The 19,761-nt window shown below is 46.6% G+C and overlaps 1 protein-coding gene across 1 annotated transcript; it reads right to left on the bottom strand.

Annotated features, from left to right (window-relative positions):
* Positions 1–1,073: 1,073 nt before the first annotated feature.
* Positions 1,074–13,044, bottom strand: LOC309516242 (UDP-glucuronosyltransferase 2A1-like; the record flags this gene model as incomplete). Its single annotated transcript, XM_082194931.1, has 6 exons — positions 12,252–13,044; positions 10,433–10,581; positions 8,098–8,229; positions 6,675–6,762; positions 4,531–4,750; positions 1,074–1,353 (listed from the first exon to the last, which is right to left on the bottom strand). The coding sequence occupies exons 1-6, from the start codon at positions 13,009–13,011 to the stop codon at positions 1,074–1,076; spliced, it is 1,629 nt and encodes a 542-aa protein (XP_082051057.1). The 5' UTR covers positions 13,012–13,044.
* Positions 13,045–19,761: the final 6,717 nt, after the last annotated feature.

Genomic DNA, 19,761 nt, shown 5'->3' with positions numbered 1-19,761 from the left:
ATAGTTAGGGTTGTGCGTACTGACCTTGCTACGCCTGTCATGGGGTTGTCTGCTTTGGAGAAGGGGCCTCGTAAGAATTTTTACCATTTGACTGATTGGCTGGTGCCATTTGGGTTTTTGCCTAAAGTTAAAGGTAAAGGGACCCCTGACCATTAGGTCCAGTCATGACCGACTCTGGGATTGCGGCGCTCATCTTGCTTTATTGGCCGAGGGAGCCGGCGTACAGCTTCCGCGTCATGTGGCCAGCATGACTAAGCCGCTTCTGGCGAACCAGAGCAGTGCACGGAAATACCATTTACCTTCCCGCCGGAGCGGTGCCTATTTATTTACTTGCACTTTGACGTGCTTTTAAACTGCTAGGTTGGCAGGAGCAGGGACCAAGCAATGGGAGCTCACCCCGTCGCGGGGATTCGAACCACCAACCTTCTGATCGGCAAGTCTTAGGCTCTGTGGTTTAACCCACAGCACCACCCGCATAGCAAATCGTCACAACTTGTAAGGTTGCAGTTAGGCATTGGTTAATTTGGGTTGGTGGAGGGGATGTGGTTGTCTGTGCCTGTCCTGCCAATGCTGCTGCTGCAAGGGAATTCCAGTAAAGGAATCCAGGGGCTTGCCATGCTCTTGTCCGAACCCCTGGCAAGGGGCTAGAGCCCCTGGGAGTATTTGGGAAGAGGTGAGAGCCTGGCGCCCAGCTCTATTCTCTCCCCAAAAATGTTTACCCTTACTGACTTCCGCAGGCTTGCGGTTGTCAGTTCTGTTCCTACCTCTATGTGGGAACAGATAGTCGCTAACCAGTGCCTAAGCAACCACTCACATACTGTAATTCAATAAAGTCGTGGCCAAAATTATGCCAAAGACCAAAACAAAAATGTTGTGTGAACTGTGTCTTTATTTGGGGGTGTCCTGGGGGCCTCGACATGCAAAGGTTGGTTCATTGTACATTCAATTCAGTTTAAAGTTGTTGCAAATGATTACAGCCTTTGAAGCAGATTTCCTGAAGGGGTTTCAGCACACTAAATCTGAATGTACCAAATAACGCAAGTGAAACAATGATGGCTGAGTCCCGGGAGAAGCTACTCTGTTTTGGTTTTCCTAATAATCCTGCCACATTTCCGACAACAAAATGAGCAGCATTTAACAGCAATGAATATGAAAACTGCCATGCAACCGATCAAGAAGGTAATGACGTCCAGGGAGTGATACTGGTACCAGGTCAAATGATGCGCAGCTACTCTCAAGTGCTTGGCACCTTTGTGGCGCATGACAAACTCAATCCAAAAAACAGCTCGGTCCAGCGGCTTTATCGGTTGGTCATGGTAGATCTGCGACAGTCTCATTGCATTTTCCTTATACCTGGAGGATTGGGTAAAGAAGGGGAGGGGGAAAGAGAGAAAAGGAAGGACAAATTGGAATAGGGCCCAAAGTCACGTTTCCATTGCAGTTTAGCAGGTGTTACAAGTCCCGTTTGTGGTGTCATGGGTGCGGAGCTCGGAGCCCAAGGAAGAAGGAAAGGAACTTAAGAGTGTTGAAGAACCCCAGTAGAGTCCTCATGAGACAGGGAAGGTGGAATTGACACCCCATGAAATGTCTGGTCCTGAATGGGATGGCTTTAAAAATTATCTGACAAAATATGGTTCCAATAACAACACTGGGCTGTGCCTAGACTAACTTCACAGATATAAGGGAATTTTCTTTTTTAATAATGGAATACGGATTACTTAAATGTAAGAGAAATATGGAAACTGCAAAGAGATAGAGGGAAGTCAATTAACATATAAGGGGCTCAAACCAGTTTGGTGGAATAGAAAGAATGTGGCGGAAAAGAAAAGAAAAGAAAAGAAAAGGAAAGGAAAAAAAGAAAAGAAAAGAAAAGAAAAGAAAAGAAAAGAAAAGAAAAGAAAAGATGGAATATGAAGTTAATGTAATGGTGGAATAGAAAGAATGTGATGGAAAAGAAAAGAAAAGAAAAGAAAAGAAAAGAAAAGATGGAATATGAAGTTAATGTCTTTCTAGAAATTTTGGATATAGAATATTCAAACTATGGTTTCTACTCTTTAAATAATTTGGTGTATTTGACAAATACCTTTTCCTTTTTTAATTTTAATTTTCATATTTTCTTTTCTTTTCTTTTCGGTATATGTGGGTGTAAGGATTAATTTATTTTCTTTTTTTGTAAATTTTTAAAATTCAATAAATATTAATAATGAAAAAATAGAAATGAACAACAAAAGGAAAGAAATAAATGTCTGAACCTGGGAAGAGGTTCAGTGGTCTGTGGTTAGATCCGGTTTGCAAAGAGAGGCTGAGCGGGTTTGCAGAGGAGCACCCACCTCTACGGTATTGGACCCCCCCTGGCCCAATATCTCCCATTGCGGAGCAGCCTCTGGCATCTCTTCCTATCAGTGAAGGGTGTCCCTCACCTGGAGAGGCAGCTGAAAGCAAAGATGATGCTGCGCCAGCCCTGACTTTGCCTCCATTTTGATGGACACAGAGATGCCAGCACCAGTACCAAATTGACAGAGTGCCTTTTTGCTTTCCAAGTCTTCAGACTCCAGCCACTTGCCTCCCCCTCTTCAATAGGAAGGTGCAGGAGGGGTGTTGCTTCTTGGGTCAAGGTCTTAGGCTTGTGTCTCCTCCCTCTCATGTACCTTGTAATCTGTAGTTTATCTTATGTACCGATCTTATGTAGCCTGGAGAAGAGGAGGTTAAGGGGTGATATGATAGCCATGTTCACATATATAAAAGGATGTCACATAGAGGAGGGAGAAAGGTTGTTTTCTGCTGCTCCAGAGAAGCGGACACAGAGCAATGGATCCAAACTACAAGAAAGAAGATTCCACCTAAACATTAGGAAGAACTTCCTGACAGTAAGAGCTGTTCGACAGTGGGATTTGCTGCCAAGGAGTGTGGTGGAGTCTCCTACTTTGGAGGTCTTTAAGCAGAGGCTTGACAGCCATATGTCAGGAGTGCTCTGATGGTGTTTCCTGCTTGGCAGGGGGTTGGACTCGATGGCCCTTGTGGTCCATTCCAACTCTATGATTCTATGGCTCTATGATGATTTGAGCATTAAAGCCTTTGCACATTTGAGTTCTTCATCCGACAGTGAAGGCAGACCCACCAAGTGTCCCTATTTTCCCGAGACAGCGCCAGATTTACAGAAGCCATCCCGGTTTCTGATTTGATCCTGGAATGTCCCACTTTTCCTTTAAAAAGGTAAAGGACCCCTGCGAGTTAAGTCCAGACGTGAATGACTCTGGGGTTGCGGCGCTCATCTCACTTTACTGGTCGAGGGAGCCGACGTACAGCTTCTGTGTCATGTGGCCAGCATGACTAAGCCGCTTTTGGCGAACCAGAGCAGCGCACGGAAACGCCGTTTACCTTCCCGCCAGAGCGCTGCCTATTTATCTACTTGCACTTTGACGTGCTTTTGAACTGCTAGGTTGGCAGGAGTAGGGACTGAGCAACGGGAGCTCACCCCATCACGGGGATTATTCGAACCACCGACCTTCTGATCGGCAAGCCCTAGGCTCTGTGGTTTAGACCACAGCGCCACCCGTGTCCCTCCAGTTTAGACCTTAGGAGGTCCCTATTTTCATTGGAGAATTGTTGGAGGGTATGGAGTTATGTGACCCCCGAGCCAAGGAGATAAGTAACTATACAACCTTTAGAAGACATCTGAAAGCAGCCCTGTTTAGGGAAGTTTTTAAATGTTCAATGTTTTATTATTATTTTTATATGTTGGAAGCTGCCTTGCGTGGCTGGGGTAACCCAGTCAGATGGGCGGAGTAACAATTAAAAAAACTAGTATGACATCATTCACTCAAAAGTGCAAAGGGGCTTTGAGATTTGGGAGAGAGGTTTTCTTTTAAAAATTGCTTGACATTTTAAATGGGAGGGTACAGGTATAAATATGAAAAAGAACTGCGGAAGGGACATGGAAGAGATTTGATGGCCTCGGATATAAGATCACCAGGTTAAATGGGCCAGACTAATGGGACAAAAAGGACTGATAATCCCGGGACCGGGGGGAGGGGACGCTGGAAGAAGATTGGATTATTTTTATTTTCTTTTTGTTTTTTTATCGTCAGAAATGTTTTTATGAAAGTTGCAAAAATGCTGAAATGAAATTACTAGGCTCTTCTAATAATGTTTAAAGAATTAGGTAAAAAGGTAATGGTTATGAGAAGCTGGTAAAAATAAGATTTAAATTTTAAGTTTTAAGGTTTTATATAAGATAAGATGAAAATAGAGTAAGGTTATGTATTGACAGAATATTATGAATTATGGGAAGGATTTGCTGTGACAATTATCAATCAAGTTACAAGAGATGGGAGGGGGAGGAGGTCATGGAAAGAAGGTAAAGAAAGTGGAGAATTTGAAAATGATGGCTTTATTTTTTCTTTTTTTTCTTTGTTTTTGTCTTTTTTTGTCTGTAATTTTGTCTTTTTCGTTTCTTTGTGATTTTAAAAATTCTTTTTTCCATAAATATCATTTTTTTAAAAATAAACAATGGGAGGGTTGACCACTCACGTGGGATTGTGAATCACAGCCTTCACAGCTTCCAACAAATCTTCTCCTTTCATTGTTTGAAGGTCCAGCCCCACAGCCATCCCTTTTGCCTTCATGTGTACAATATTGTCGTGCTGGTCAGAAAAAAAGGGAATCCCCACTATGGGGACGCCATGGTAAATGGATTCATAAATCCCATTGATCCCACCATGTGTTATGAAGGCTTTGGTCTTGGGGTGTCCTGGAGAAGGAAGATGAGACTCTGTTGACTATGGGATGGTAAAGGCAGGTTATTAAAGTTGCTAGAATTCAAAACTGACCCTGTCCAAGCACATAACAGCTTCATAAAATAGAGAGAATTTGTAGTTCCAGATCTCCTGAATAGCTGAAAACACAAAGCACCAAATATTTGAGCTCAGATAGCTTGCTCAGGTTTGGGCCAAGATTTGAAAAACAGCACTGTCTGAGGGCTTGGTGTTCCTTGGGATGGATCCAAGTATTTTCCCTGCCTCTTTCCCCTTTCCGCCAAGGATCCCAAGAAGTTACACCTGTGAGAAACAGGCGTGAGAAACAGCTGCTGGATGAGGGGTAATAACTTGATCCAACTGGGGATGGCAGAAGAAATATGATAACCAGGGACTACCTTTGAATGTGACCCGGAAACTGCAATTAATCCAGAATGCAGCATCTAGACTGGTGACTGGGAGTGGCCGCCGGGACCACATAACACCAGTTCTGAGAGATCTGCATTGGCTCCCAGTATGTTTCCGAGCACAATTCAAAGTGTCGGTGCTGACCTTTAAAGCCCTAAACGGCCTCGGTCCTGTATACCTGAAGGAGCATCTCCACCCCCATCGTTCTGCCCAGACACTGAGATCCAGTGCCGAGGGCCTTCTGGCGGTTCCCTAATTGCGAGAAGTTAGGTTACAGGGAACTAGACAGAGGGCCTTCTCGGTAGTGGCACCCACCCTATGGAACACCCTCCCTTCAGATGTGAAGGAAATAAACAGCTATCCTATCTTTAAATCTTCTGGCGGTTCCCTCATTGCGAGAAGTTAGGTTACAGGGAACCAGACAGAGGGCCTTCTCGGTAGTGGCACCCACCCTGTGGAACACCCTCCCTTCAGATGTGAAGGAAATAAGCAGCTATCCTATCTTTAAAAGACATCTGAAGGCAGCCCTGTTCAGGGAAGTTTTTAATATTTAACGCTGTACTGTTTTTAACACTTAATTGGGATCCGCCCAGAGTGGCTGGGGAAATTAATTAATAATAATAGCAGGGACAGCCTGCATCTCACCTTGTCTTGAGGCAGGCGGTGGGGTGCATGCCTCTTTGTGGACAATGGTCTGATTCTACTCTTGGAGGGGGGAAGCTCAGTCAAAGAGCTTGTGCCAATTGCTTGCACCAGACAAGGAGTGGGGTCACAGCAGCAAGCAGTAAGTGGGAAGGGAATGTGCCAAAGCCTAGAAATTGCATCCTTGCCCACTTAAAAAAAACAAAAACAAACAAGTCTTCAGTTGGGATTCTCCCCACCCAAGTGTTTCCAAGTACAGCAGGGGTCAACAAGGTTTACCTTACCTGGGATGGTTCACTCCAGCGGAGATCCCTTCGTGGGCTGGATCGCCTGCCCACCCGCGATTTCCGGCACCCGTGTCTGCACAGACATAATTTCTGGCATCTACTTCTGTGCAGACGCAATTTCCGGCACTACAAAAGCGAGTCCCCGCGCAGCGCTGTGCAGGTTTAGCGCAGTGCACGGGGACTCACTGAGTGGGCGGCTTGGTTCAGGGGCGGCTTGTGGGCCAGTTAAACGACCCCCATGGGCCTTAGGTGGCCAACCCCTGGGCGACAGCATGTGTGCGCTCACCATTTTCCAGTTTGCATCTTCCCCTCTTCCCTGCCCAACACACACATTGCCAATTCTGAGATTATTTTTTTAAATGATCCGAGCTCAGCAATAAAACAGGCATAAGAGAATACAAGGGGCAGGGTGAAGCTACTGATTAGGAATGGAATAAACGAAGGGGAAGGTGTTCATTGCTACTGTCTAGGGCTGTCATGACGTGAGTGAGGAAAGTGAGGATGGAGGAGGGATATTTCCTAGGAATTGGCAGAATTCTGCAATGAAGCCATAACTGCAACAAGCATGAGGTCTCTCTCTCACCGAGAAGATCATTTTGTGGTATCCAGTCATAAATCCTGGTGTTTTCTCCTAAGGTTTCTGGCCGTTTCCCTTTGTGGCGCCAAAGAACCTGGATTTGGAGGGGAAATAGAAAGACTGTTCTCTGTAGCTCAGGTTGCAAGGAAAACTGGGATGACCCCCCCCCCCAGGCATTCTACCCATCTTGCTTGGCTTTCAATCAGCACCACGTTGATCTGTAGGCTTCTCCAATAACTTGAGCTGTCCTTCTGGTTTCTAATATGAATCATCAACACTGGCTGCTTAGCCACTTTCTTTAGTGACAGTATAATAATACAGGGACGCGGGTGGCGCTGTGGGCTAAAGCCTCAACGCCTAGGGCTTGCCGATCGAAAGGTCGGCGGTTCGAATCCCCGCGGCGGGGTGCGCTCCCGCTGTTCGGTCCCAGCGCCTGCCCACCTAGCAGTTCGAAAGCACCTCCGGGTGCAAGTAGATAAATAGGTACCGCTTACCAGCGGGAAGGTAAACGGCGTTCCGTGTGCGGCTCTGGCTCGCCAGAGCAGCGTTGTCACGCTGGCCACGTGACCCGGAAGTGTCTGCGGACAGCGCTGGCCCCCGGCCAATAAATGTGAGATGGGCGCACAAACCCCACAGTCTGTCAAGACTGGCCCGTTCAGGCAGGGGTACCTTTACCTTTACCTTTACCTCGGGTTACATATGCTTCAGGTTACAGACTCCGCTAACCCAGAAATAGTGCTTCAGGTTAAGAACTTTGCTTCAGGTTGAGAACAGAAATCGTGCTCCGGCGGTGCAGCGGCAGCAGGAGGCCCCATTAGCTAAAATGGTGCTTCAGGTTAAGAACAGTTTCAGCTTAAGAATGTACCTCTGGAACGAATTAAGTACTTAACCCGAGATACAGCTGTAATGCACCATATTTCTGTACCACATCCGTGTCCCTGATATATAGTAGCCTAGTAGACAACTGAACAATACAGCATTTATATATTAAGAAAATATATAAGCTACATTTAAACAACCAAGTATGTTGACTTCAGGCTATGTTGGACTGTTCTGACTCCATATTTCCCCAGCACTGAGAATTCATAATGTATGAGTAAATCTGAAAAAAAGATTCAAACTAAAAGTTATCCAGAGCTAATTTCATCTGCTCCTCAAAGCAGACCTTAGGGAGCCTATTTTCTCCTCTCTGAATAATTTTGCATTATTCTACATCTCATAACAAGTATTGGGCTAGGAGTAGCCTCATCGTCTAAGCCTGCTCTCATTTATTTAAGTAGGAGTAGATTTCAAGAAAAGCAAGTCTTTAAAACGTCTGTTGTAAAAGCATGCAATTTCACAGCCAGGGTAAGGAAATCAGGGAAGCATTTTCATTAGTCCACTATACAAGTGAATTGGTATTTTCTAACCAAATGACATGAACACTGACCTTCTGTGGAAGTTGGCTGAGTGCCGATGCAACCATGTTACTCTTTTCATCTGTTAAGTTTGGGAAAAAAGTGCCCAGAGAAAACACGACAATGCCATGTTCCCCTGAACTCTGGACAAATTCTTCCATTTCCTGTCAAAAGATTAAAAGCATTCTTTATAAACCAACAAACCACCTTCCTCCATGTCTTTGCCATGTGAACCTACTGTGTGAATTAGAAATGTTAATGTTAACACTTCAAGTTGTGCTGGACTCGTGAGTGAGATGGTGGTATTTAAGGTCCAGTTTCCAAACTGTGTTTCCAGCATCTTAGAAGGAGGTTCCAGTGCCCTTTAGGACTGAGGAGTTACAGGTTGTGTGCTCAGTCAGTCCGGTTTCTCTGTGCTGAAGGAGCATCTCCACCCCCATCGTTCTACCCGGACACTGAGGTCCAGCACCGAGGGCCTTCTGGCAGTTCCCTCACTGCGAGAAGCCAAGTTACAGGGGACCAGGCAGAGGGCCTTCTCGGTAGTGGTGCCTTCCCTGTGGAACACCCTCCCACCAGATGTCAAAGAGAACAACAACTACCAGGCTTTTAGAAGACATCTGAAGGCAGCCCTGTTTCGGGAAGCTTTTAATGTTTGATGTATTATAGTATTTTAATATTCTTTTGGAAGCCGCCCAGAGTGGCTGGGGAAGCCCAGCCAGATGGGCGGGGTATAAATAATATATTATTATTATTATTATTATTATTATTATTATTATTATTATTATTATTATTATCAGAAAAAGCAGAGCTGTGCTCCGGGAAATGTTTCAGGAATGTATGTCCCTTCTAGAGAAATCTGAAATGGTGTCCCTGGATTGACACGCAGACAATAATATATCTCTCCCCCCCTCCCCGTTAATTAAATTTGATTACCACCCTTCATCCATAGATCTCAGGTTGGTTCGCATCATAAAAAACAACAACACAAAACACATAATAGAAACAAGAACAAAAAAATCCAATAACCGCTCTGCTCCCACAAACGCATTTTAAAGGGTATTGGATGTTAATCACGTTGGGATTTCATTCCTCCGTCGCTGGAGGTGTGATTGTTTTCATCACATGTCTGTGTTGACATTCCATACTATTGGAGTCATGAGAACGGAAGTTCAGTTACACCGTTTTGTTATGTGTGTACAGTAGTACTATTGCTTTTAGTCTGTTCTCTCTCGGAGAAGAAGGAGAGAGGAGCCATGTTTTCTTTGTTCTGTAACACTTGTATATAATAAATTAGCTTAGATTCCACACCTCAAATGCCTAGCTTCTGCTTGGACTTTGCTATTGGATTGTGTGCATATATCTTCCGATATGTGTCACAGAAGCACTTCAGAAAGAAGAGTGATGAATCATCCCGAGGGTTGGTTGTGGAGGAGAACGCAGCTGCCTGGCATTTTCCAAGTTGGTTCAAGAAGCCCAGTGCGGTTTAACATACCAACAAATCAATCAAAGGCCTGGTTGAAGAGGAATTTGTTGCCTGGCACCTAAACGTGAATAATGAAGATGCCAGACAAACTTCCCTTGATCTATCCTTCCCTCATTCTGCCACTCAGAATGTCATACCAGACTTCACCCCTTGATAAGACTGCCTGCGTTTTCAGATTTGAATGCTACGATGCTGCCAATCATCTTAGAGTCATGGTCACTCTTTATTTAGAGCAAGATTAGGAAATCAATCCATACCTCCTCCACGTATAATAAATAGTTCCTAAGACAGCATCTTAAAAAGCAGACATCACCTTCCCGACAAAGGTCCATGTTGTTAAGCTATGCTTATGTATGGAAGTGAGAGCGGGACCATAAAGAAGGCTGATGGCCGAAGAATTGATGCTTTTGAATTATGGTGCTGGAGGAGACTCTTGAGAGTCCCATGGACTGCAAGGAGATCAAACCTATCCATTCTGAAGGAAATCAGCCCTGAGTGCTCACTGGAAGGACAGATCCTGAAGCTGAGGCTCCAGTACTTTGGCCACCTCATGAGAAAAAAAAGACTCCCTGGAAAAGACCCTGATGTTGGGAAAGATTGAGGGCACAAAGAGAAGGGGACAACAGAGGATGAGATGGTTGGACAGTGTTCTCAAATCTACCAACATGAGTTTGACCAAACTGCGGGAGGCAGTGGAGTGCCTGGCGTGCTCTGGTCCATGGGGTTATGAAGAGTCAGACACAACTAAATGACTAAACAACAACAACAGGTTGTCCTTGCCACTTCTTTATCGTGCCACCACTCACCCTCCCCTTTCTCGAAGGTGCTTTGAAGAAGATCCAGGCATAGTTACCAAGCAGGCAAAGGGCAAAGGAGAGAGTTACCTCTGGCAAAGGCTTGGCTGGCTTCAAGTGCAGACCCCCCACAAATTGAAAATTTGGTAGGAAAGGCCGCGGAAATTCGAAGTCCCAGTAGGTGCGGACCAACCAGATCTCTGCTTTCCCCATCACTTCACATAATGTTGTGGGTCTCCCTGTTGAACGAGGGAAAGGGAATGAGTTTAAATGCAGCTTGTATTTTCTTTACAGATATGAGGGCTTTAGCAACCTTGTTTGCCAAAATACAGGAAGCTGAATTCCACATTACGTTTTAACTATATACTGTACACCTGAAAAAAGAAGAAGAAATATGAACAGCAACTGGGGACTGAGTCTGCAGAAATATGTGTTATGCTACACATTTGTTAGGAAGCCAGAACTGGCTATGGCTCCTTCACAGATATTCTTTCAGTTCCAAATTCATATTTTCTCTTCTATAATTTTAGAATAATCCTTTCCTCTGAAGTCAGAATTGGTAGCTGAATGTGCATCAGTACCAGTCTCGGTCTCCCCAATCTGATGTCCTTCAGGTGCTAGCTGGGGCATATGGAGATTTAAGGCTGAAACACTCCATTAGACTGAATTTTTCAATTTGTGATTTATTTTTCAAAGTTACTGCAAAGAAATTACCAGCATTTTAGTGCATATTTTATTCTAACACACACATTTTTGTGTGGCAGCTGCCCTATTGCGTGTTGTTGTTGTTTTGCAATTTCCTCTATTAAAATACATTTTCATAAGGTCTCCTTACTGATGTATGCATTCTCATGCCTGCTTCATTTAATGTCTCATAATTTCTTTTGTATTGGTTATTTTCTAGTTAGTTGCTTATGGGTGGCGCTGTGGGTTAAACCACAAAGCCTAGGACTTGCCAATCGGAAGGTCGGCGGTTCGAATCCCCGCGACGGGGTGAGCTCCCATTGCTCGGTCCCTGCTCCTGCCCACCTAGCAGTTTGAAAGCACGTCAAAGTGCAAGTAGATAAATAGGTACCACTCCGGAGGGAAGGTAAACGGCGTTTCCGTGCGCTGCTCTGGTTCGCCAGAAGCGGCTTAATCATGCTGGACCGGAAACTGTATGCCAGCTCCCTTGGCCAATAAAGTGAGATGAGCGCCGCAACCCCAGAGTTGGTCACAACTGGACCAAATGGTCAGGGGTCCCTTTACCTTTACCTTTAATTTCTTTTGTCTTGGTTATTTTCTAGTTACCGTATTTTTCGCTCTATAAGACGCACCAGACCATAAGACGCACCTAGTTTTAGGAGGAGGAAAACAAGGGGGGGAAATATTCTGAATCCCAGAAGCCAGAACAGCAAGAGGGATCGCTGCGCAGCGAAAGCAGAGATCCCTCTTGCTGTTCTGGCTTCTGGGATAGCTGCGCAGCCTGCATTCGTGCCATAAGACGCACACACATTTCCCCTTACTTTTTAGGAGGGAAAAAGTGAGTCTTATAGAGCAAAAAATACGGTAGTTGCTTATAGCAAATCCTTAATAAAAAGAGTTTTAAAAAGAGAGAAATTATTCAAGATCAATTTGAATTCAGGGAGAGTTGCCCAGAAGAGAAAACAATTTGATGGAGCAAGAAAGGAGCAAGGCAGGTGAGAGCTGCTCCTTCCCTTACAGGTGGTCAAGTTTGGTAGTCTCTATTTCCAGCTGACCGTGGCTCTACACAGCCTCAGGATGAGGCCTTTCCAATCCTGCTACTAGGAGGTCCTTTCTAACTGGTCATGCCAAGGGCTGAAGTTGGAACCCTTGACCTCTTTGGAGCATCTACTCTACCAAATAATAATAATAATACTTTGGGAAGAAGAAACAAAAACAAGCTTACCTAAAACCTGACTGTAATAAGAGTCCCACGCTCCAAACCAAGTCTGGAAAACATGGTCTTGCAGATGGTAAGATATTACGTTTTTCACCCTTTCTCCAAATGACATTCTGTCTGTGAGCTCAGACAAAACAGCCGGAACATACGAAGGAGGGGAAGGCATCTTCGCACAGTGTCTTTCTATGGTTGAGGCTGGCATGTACCTCAAGGTGTACATAAATGGGATGCCCAATTTCAAGGCAATCAGGTCGCCACCGAACAACACAGGGTCTGAAAGAAGCACATCGTATTTGCTCTTTGCCAGGCGGGCCATGAGTTCCTTATTGGACAGAACCGCTTCGCATATGTCCTTCTGTAAGCCAACCATTTTCCCTACCTCTTTCGCCAGCTCTTTGTAAAACCTGTAGAAGGTCAGGGTGGTTGGCTTGTTGTTCACCCATGCCCATACGGCGTTCGATAAAATGGAATCGGCCTCATCCTTTCCATAGGACACTGGAAATACCTCAAACTTAGCCGCTGATATATCATCACTGGGTTTGATTAAGAGTGCTGACGTTGGAACTAGAATGCTGACGTTGTGACCTCTGTGTAGCAGTTCTTGAATGATGACCTTAACATTTAGCCAGTGACTGCCTTCCGCTGGCCAAATAAGCACATTCCCACAGGAAATGTTTCCTATTAAGGCAACCTGAAGTATTAGCAGCTGAATCACAACCACTGTTGCTGAGGCAGAGGACGCAAGACGCTTTTCTGAGACAGCCATATTTCTTCTTCTATCACTCCACAACAGAGGAAAATTATTCAGCGTTTGGTTTGTGTGAGAAACCTCCCGTCCCAAGTTTTCCTTTCACAGAAGACTTTTTACCAAGTGTGTTGAGTCAGATTTTTTTTTAACTCTCCAAGCAAGCAGAACGCTGTCACTGAATATTTCTGAAATGAAAAGACAAATGGCACAGCTTTCCTCCATCACTATTTCCAACAAAAATCATAACCTGCCCATACCATTTCGGATCCAATCAAGGTTAGCTCTTCTTAGAAACCCACCCAAACCTTCTCATTATGTTAATATGTGGTGAACTATATTTCTTCTTCAGTTTCTTATTGAAGAAAGACTTCCGCTTTTACCACAGCTGCAATAGTGTGAGCTCCGATCGCAGTAAGCAAGTCGGGGCATACACCAGTACTGTGAGGGGCAATGTTTGGCTAAACGACCCCTGAAAAGGCTTGGAAGGAAGCTCAAGCCAAAGGAACTTCAGCAGTGTCTTTTTAGAGTCCCGGCACCCCTCGCCAAAAGGGGGGGGGAAGGCTGAGGTGGGGGGAGGGGAATCCAGGCACAGAGAAGAATATCAAACAGAAAAGCCTCACATCACTGAAGCAGCTCAACATTAAAAAAAAAAAATTGAAGATCGTGGCCACTGGGCCCATCACCTCCTGGCAAATAGAAGGGGAAGAAATGGAGGCAGTGAGAGATTCTACTTTTGGGGGCTCCATGATCACTGCAGATGGTGACAGCAGCCACAAAATTAAAAGACGCCTGCTTCTTGGGAGAAAAGCAATGACAAGCCTAGACAGCATCTTAAAAAGCAGAGACATCACCTTGCCAACAAAGGTCCGTATAGTGAAAGCTATTGTTTTCCCAGTAGTGATGTATGGAAGTGAGAGCTGGACCATAAAGAAGGCTGATTGCCGAAGAATTGATGCTTTTGAATTCTGGTGCTGGAGGAGACTCTTGAGAGTCCCGTGGACTGCAAGAAGATCAAACCTCTCCATTCTGAAGGAAATCAGCCCTGAGTGCTCACTGGAAGGACAGATCCTGAAGCTGAGACTCCAATGCTTTGGACACCTCATGAGAAGAGAAGAGTCCCTAGAAAAGACCCTGATGTTGAGAAAGATGGAGGGCACAAGGAGAAGGGGATGACAGAGGACGAGATGGTTGGGCAGTGTTCTCGAAGCTACCAGCATGAGTTTGACTAAACTGCGGGAGGCAGTGGAAGACAGAAGTGCCTGGTGTGCTTTGGTCCACGGGGTCACGAAGAGTCGGACACGACTAAACGACTAAACAACAACAACCCCTTGGTTAAATGATTAAGCACCAAAGTTTGAAAAGTGGGGGCTATTTCTATCTATGCAATCTCAAAATACTGGGTGATTTGGTTCACATACAAAGCTGGGCTTCCAAGTGGGAAACCCAGATTTTATGGAAGCTTATCAGCAGTTCCTCAATGAGAAAATCAGAAATGGGCAAATATCTCTGATATTTGCATACAGCGTTTGTTCTTCCTCTTCAATATGGAGTCGTAAGGGCATGTATATTGGGTGTATTTTGGTGTATATTTGTGGTTCCTCTTTTGCTAAATTTGGTATTCATTTCATTTATATCTCAACTTTCTTTCTTTTTTCATGGAACTCAGGACAGGCTACATAGAGTTCCCAGCCAAATTCCATCCCAGAACTGACCAGGTCCAGACCTCTTTAGCATCTAGAAGGCTGTGACATCACATACCTTCTGACCATGTCCCGGGCTATATTGTTCCCTTCATTGTCATGCTGGCCAAAAATTCACTTTGCCTTCCCCAACAAAATATATTCAGAGTCTCCTGACTTACCTGGATTCACTGAGACCTCCACTTCCTGTCACTGGTAGTAGAGAAACAGGCGGGTCCTCAGGCTTATACGGAGAACAAACACTGCTACTCACTAGGGAACTTGGCTGTTTATTTTTGACCAAGGTACAAGTGAGGCCCAGAGCCTTTAACTACATCCAGTCAGCCTACCAATAACGCAAGAAAGAACCAGGGGTTCTTATCACCATGTGGCATCTACAAGGTCCCTCCTACAATTAATAACTTTTCATTCTCTCATTACTATTGAATACACTCTACCACATTCCTTCCCAACAATTTATTAACTCATCACAAACAATTCCAGTCCAGAGGCCCCTCTCTTAATAAACCAGGCATGTCCTAAGTCCATTTTGGGGGCCTAATCCAGTTTAATCCAGCCCCTGTGGCAGTTTCTTTCATGGGGTAAAATCCAAAAAAAGCTCAACAACTTCAATCCTAAAAAGCGTGTCCTCCCTAAAAGAGGACACAGACTTTTTGGTTGTGGGTGGGTATATTGCACAGCCACAACACCCAGTTGGTAGGTCCCTCATTGCTGGGTTTAATCTGGCCAGTGGGGAGCTGTCTAAACGGGCCAAGGGACCTATATATACCTTCGCACGTGACCCAGAGCTTCCTCTTTCGGCTTGTGCATTCAGAACACCTGCCCACCTCTCCCTACTTTTAGGGCATTTTGCGCTTGACCTTGCTATGCCGTCGTGTGTTGTCTCTCGTTGGGACAGGGGCACAGCAGGAATTTTCCCCACTTGGCTGATTGGCTGTTGCCATTTGGGTTTCGCCTGCCATGTAGTAAATCGTCACAACTTGTAAGGTTGCGGATAGGCACTGGTTCATGTGATAGGGATGGGAGAACGCTCTCTCCATCCCTATGTGAAGGGTATTCCATTAAAGGAATCCAGAGACTCAACTTGGTTTGGTCAACCCCAAAGAGGGGGTTGTGCCCATGCCTGAGTCCAGGGGAGCATCTGGGGAGTGAACAGAGTCTGCTCCCAGGCTTTTCACCTACCTCAGGTGTTCACGCTTGGCTCACCTATGATAGAGCTCTGGGTCAATACTACCTGCAAGGGTGCAGGGAGCTAGTCGAACCAGAGCCTATGCAACCACTCACTTTCTGTAATCAATAAAGTTGTGGCCTAAATTCTGCCAAAAACCAAATCAAAAATTTGAGTCAAATGTGTGTTTATTTGCGGGGGGGGGGAGGTCTCTGGGTCTCAACACGCAAAAAGGTCAACAGGTTTAATCCTAAAAGAAGCTCAACAACTCTGGGATAAAAATGTAAAAAAAGTTCAACAACTTCAATCCTAAAATAAGGTCAACAACTTTGGTTGGTCCCTTGGTCGGCCCTCATGCATGTTCACTTCGTGAAATCTGGCTCTCTTTGAAAAATGTTTGGACACCCCTGTAATAGACCAATGTAGAACTCGTCATGGTTCGTGCAATTTCAGGTTCTGGTCCACTTCACTCAAAGCGAATTTCAACTTTGCCATGAGGCGGCTGTGCTGGCAATATAGGTAAAGGTAAAGGGACCCCTGGCCATTAGGTCCAGTCGTGACCAACTCTGGGGTTGCGGCGCTCATCTTGCTTTATTGGCCGAGGGAGCCGGCGTACAGCTTCTGGGTCATGTGGCCAGCATGACTGAGCCACTTCTGGCGAACCAGAGCAGCGCACGGAAATGCCGTTTACCTTCCCGCCAGAGCAGTACCTATTTATCTACTTGCATTTTGACGTGCTTTTGAACTGCTAGGTTGTCAGGAGCAGGGACCGAGCAATGGGAGCTCACCCCGTTGTGGGGATTCAAACCACCGACCTTCTGATCGGAAAGGCCTAGGCTCTGTGGTTTAACCCACCCGCGTCCCTGCTGGCAATATAGTTCAGAGTAATCTCCGATTGGTAGTACCCAATCCATCCTTGCCTTCCACAAGATATGAAACTGACCCTAATTTCTGGAGTACTTTGGATGGAATCCATTCACCTAAACCACCCCAGAGGACAGGATCACACTTCAAAACGACCTTGACAGATTAGAGAACTGGGCCAAAACAAACAAGATAAACTTTAACAAGGAGAAATGTAAAGTATTGCACTTGGGCAAAAAAAATGAGAGGCACAAATACAAGATGGGGGACACCTGGCTTGAGAGCAGTACATGTGAAAAGGATCTAGGAGTCTTGGTTGACCACAAACTTGACATGAGCCAACAGTGTGACGCGGCAGCTAAAAAAGCCAATGCAATTCTGGGCTGCATCAATAGGAGTATAGCACAGTGTTTCCCAACCACTGTTCCGCGGCACACTAGTGTGCCGCGAGATTTTGCCTGGTGTGCCGCGGGAAAAATTAAAAAAATTGAAAGATTTTTTTTTTAAGTCAAATTTTCGATTGGGTCGCCGTCACTAGATGACCCCTGGGGTTCCCTCCCTCCCTCCCGCTCTGCGCCTCCCTCCTCCTCCTCCTCCTCCTCCGGGGAGGCCCTTCCTGGCTCTCGGTCAAGGCTTGGCGGCTGCCACTCACTCACTCGCTCACCCACCTGTCCCTCCATCCCTGCACCCGGCCTCTCCCCCTCCGTCCCCGGCGCGGGGGCTGCCGGGATCCGTAGTCCCCTCGCCTTTGGGCTCCGCGCCCGCGCAGGGTGTGCGAACTACGTTTCCCAGCGTGGCCTGGCAGGCCGGGCGTTTTGTTTGAAGCGCTCTTCTCCCGGCCATGGAATGAGCGCGGCGGCGGCCGGGCGGGCAGGGGCTCTTCCGCGCAGACCCCGCGCAGCCTGCCTGCGCCCCCACGGAGATCGGGCAGCAGGATGGAGCCCGGGGATCCGCGCGGAGGCGGAGCGGCGGAGGCGGAGGCTGCCCCCCCAGGTAGAGCTGCGTCGGGGGGGTTATTTTTGCAATGCTGCATCGGCGCCGGAGGGGACGCATCGGACCGCGGGGAGACCCCTTGGCGGGCGTGCAAGGCAATGCATGTGTGCAGGCGTTGCATGGAGTGCAGTGCAATGCAATGGCAACGCGGCGCCCTGCATGCATGCATGCAACTTCCACCGGCGCTCCGGACTTGGCAGGTGAGGGGGGTCCCCAGTGGGCGGCAGAGAGAGCCGGGAGGGCGAAGGGGAGCCGGGGGGAGCAGCGCTGCTCCCCAAGCCGAGCCCGGGGGGAAACTTCGGCGTCGTTGCGCCGGGTGTTGGAAGCGGAGGCTGGCGGGGGCCCCTCACCTGCAAAACCTGGTCGCCTCTCATATATTTCGTGCATTGCATTCATCACCCGCTTTCTCCTCCAAGGAGCTCCCCGGGCGCGCGTGGTTCTCCTCGTGTTATCCTCGCAACAACAGCCCTGCGAGGTGGGTCAGGCGAGTGGCCCAAGGGAGCACCCAGGGATTGTCCTGGCCAGGTGGGGTGATTTGAACCCTGCTCTCTGCCCGGTCTTCGTCCTCATTTAGCCCCCACATGTGCATGACTGAGGTTTTCCCCCCTCGTCTTGGCTATGGTGTGAGTCTGTGCTGTTAATTAATGGGGTTCTGCCTTCGGAGAAGATGAGCCAGCCCTCAAGGAGGTGATTATGTAATTTGCTAGCAATTCATGTCCCTCCCAGCGTGACGCTGCGCGCTGACGTCACGGGGCTGTAATGGTGGTGTGCCTCGAGATTTTTTTCATGAAACAAGTGTGCCTTTGCCCAAAAAAGGTTGGGAAACACTGGTATAGCATCTAGATCAAGGGAAGTAATAGTGCCACTGTATTCTGCTCTGGTCAGACCTCACCTGGAGTACTGTGTCCAGTTCTGGGCACCACAGTTCAAGAAGGACACTGACAAACTGGAACGTGTCCAGAGGAGGGCAACCAAAATGGTCAAAGGCCTGGAAACGATGCCTTATGAGGAACGGCTAAGGGAGCTGGGCATGTTTAGCCTGGAGAAGAGGAGGTTAAGGGGTGATATGATAGCCATGTTCAAATATATAAAAGGATGTCACATAGAGGATGGAGAAAGGTTGTTTTCTGCTGCTCCAGAGAAGCGGACACGGAGCAATGGATCCAAACTACAAAAAAGAAGATTCCACCTAAACATTAGGAAGAACTTCCTGACAGTAAGAGCTGTTCAACAGTGAAATTTGCTGCCAAGGAGTGTGGTGGAGTCTCCTACTTTGGAGGTCTTTAAGCAGAGGCTTGACAACCATATGTCAGGAGTGCTCTGATGGTGTTTCCTGCTTGGCAGGGGGTTGGACTCGATGGCCCTTGTGGTCCATTCCAACTCTATGATTCTATGATTCTAGGCATAGGCAAACTCAGCCCTCCAGATGTTTTGGGACTACAACTCCCATCATCCCTAACTAACAGGACTAGTGGTCAGGGATGATGGGAATCGTAGTCTCAAAACATCTGGAGGGCCGAGCTGACCTATGCCTGACCTAAACAAAGGGAGCCATAGTCCCCACCAAGTCCTTCTGCCTTCTGATAGACCTTACCATGCTAGAACCGAACTGGAACGCCTTTTCCCATTCACTCCCAGCCCTGTATTAGTGCCCACTATTTTTAAACAACAGCAAATAAAAATCAAATCATACTTGGAGACATTTTTTTATTTGCAAATACAGGAGAGCAGCTACGCTTGATAATGTCTGGACCTTTGCTCTGTTAAATGGAAGACCTGGCAAGATTAGCAGGTTTCTGCTTAATGAACAACTTTGCCCCTGCAGAATCAGCTGTACGCTGGCAGGGTCATTTTGCAGTGCGATTGAGGACACTTCCAGACAGGGGCTTAATTGGACATTGGCAAGAGGTGTTTTCTCGGTTGGGCCGGCCACCAAAGGAACTCCCATCCAAACTCTGCTGGCATTGGCCAATTAGCTGTCAGCCATGCAATCCAGCCTTCCATTCGCTGGATCACTTGACATGGTCCAAGGACTTATATTTT

The sequence above is a fragment of the Podarcis vaucheri genome (genome assembly GCF_965113315.1).
Source record: "Podarcis vaucheri genome assembly, chromosome: 13".
Lineage (NCBI taxonomy): Eukaryota > Metazoa > Chordata > Lepidosauria > Squamata > Lacertidae > Podarcis > Podarcis vaucheri.
Note: the sequence above shows the minus strand (reverse complement) of the source record. Positions and strands in the feature narration are given on the sequence as shown.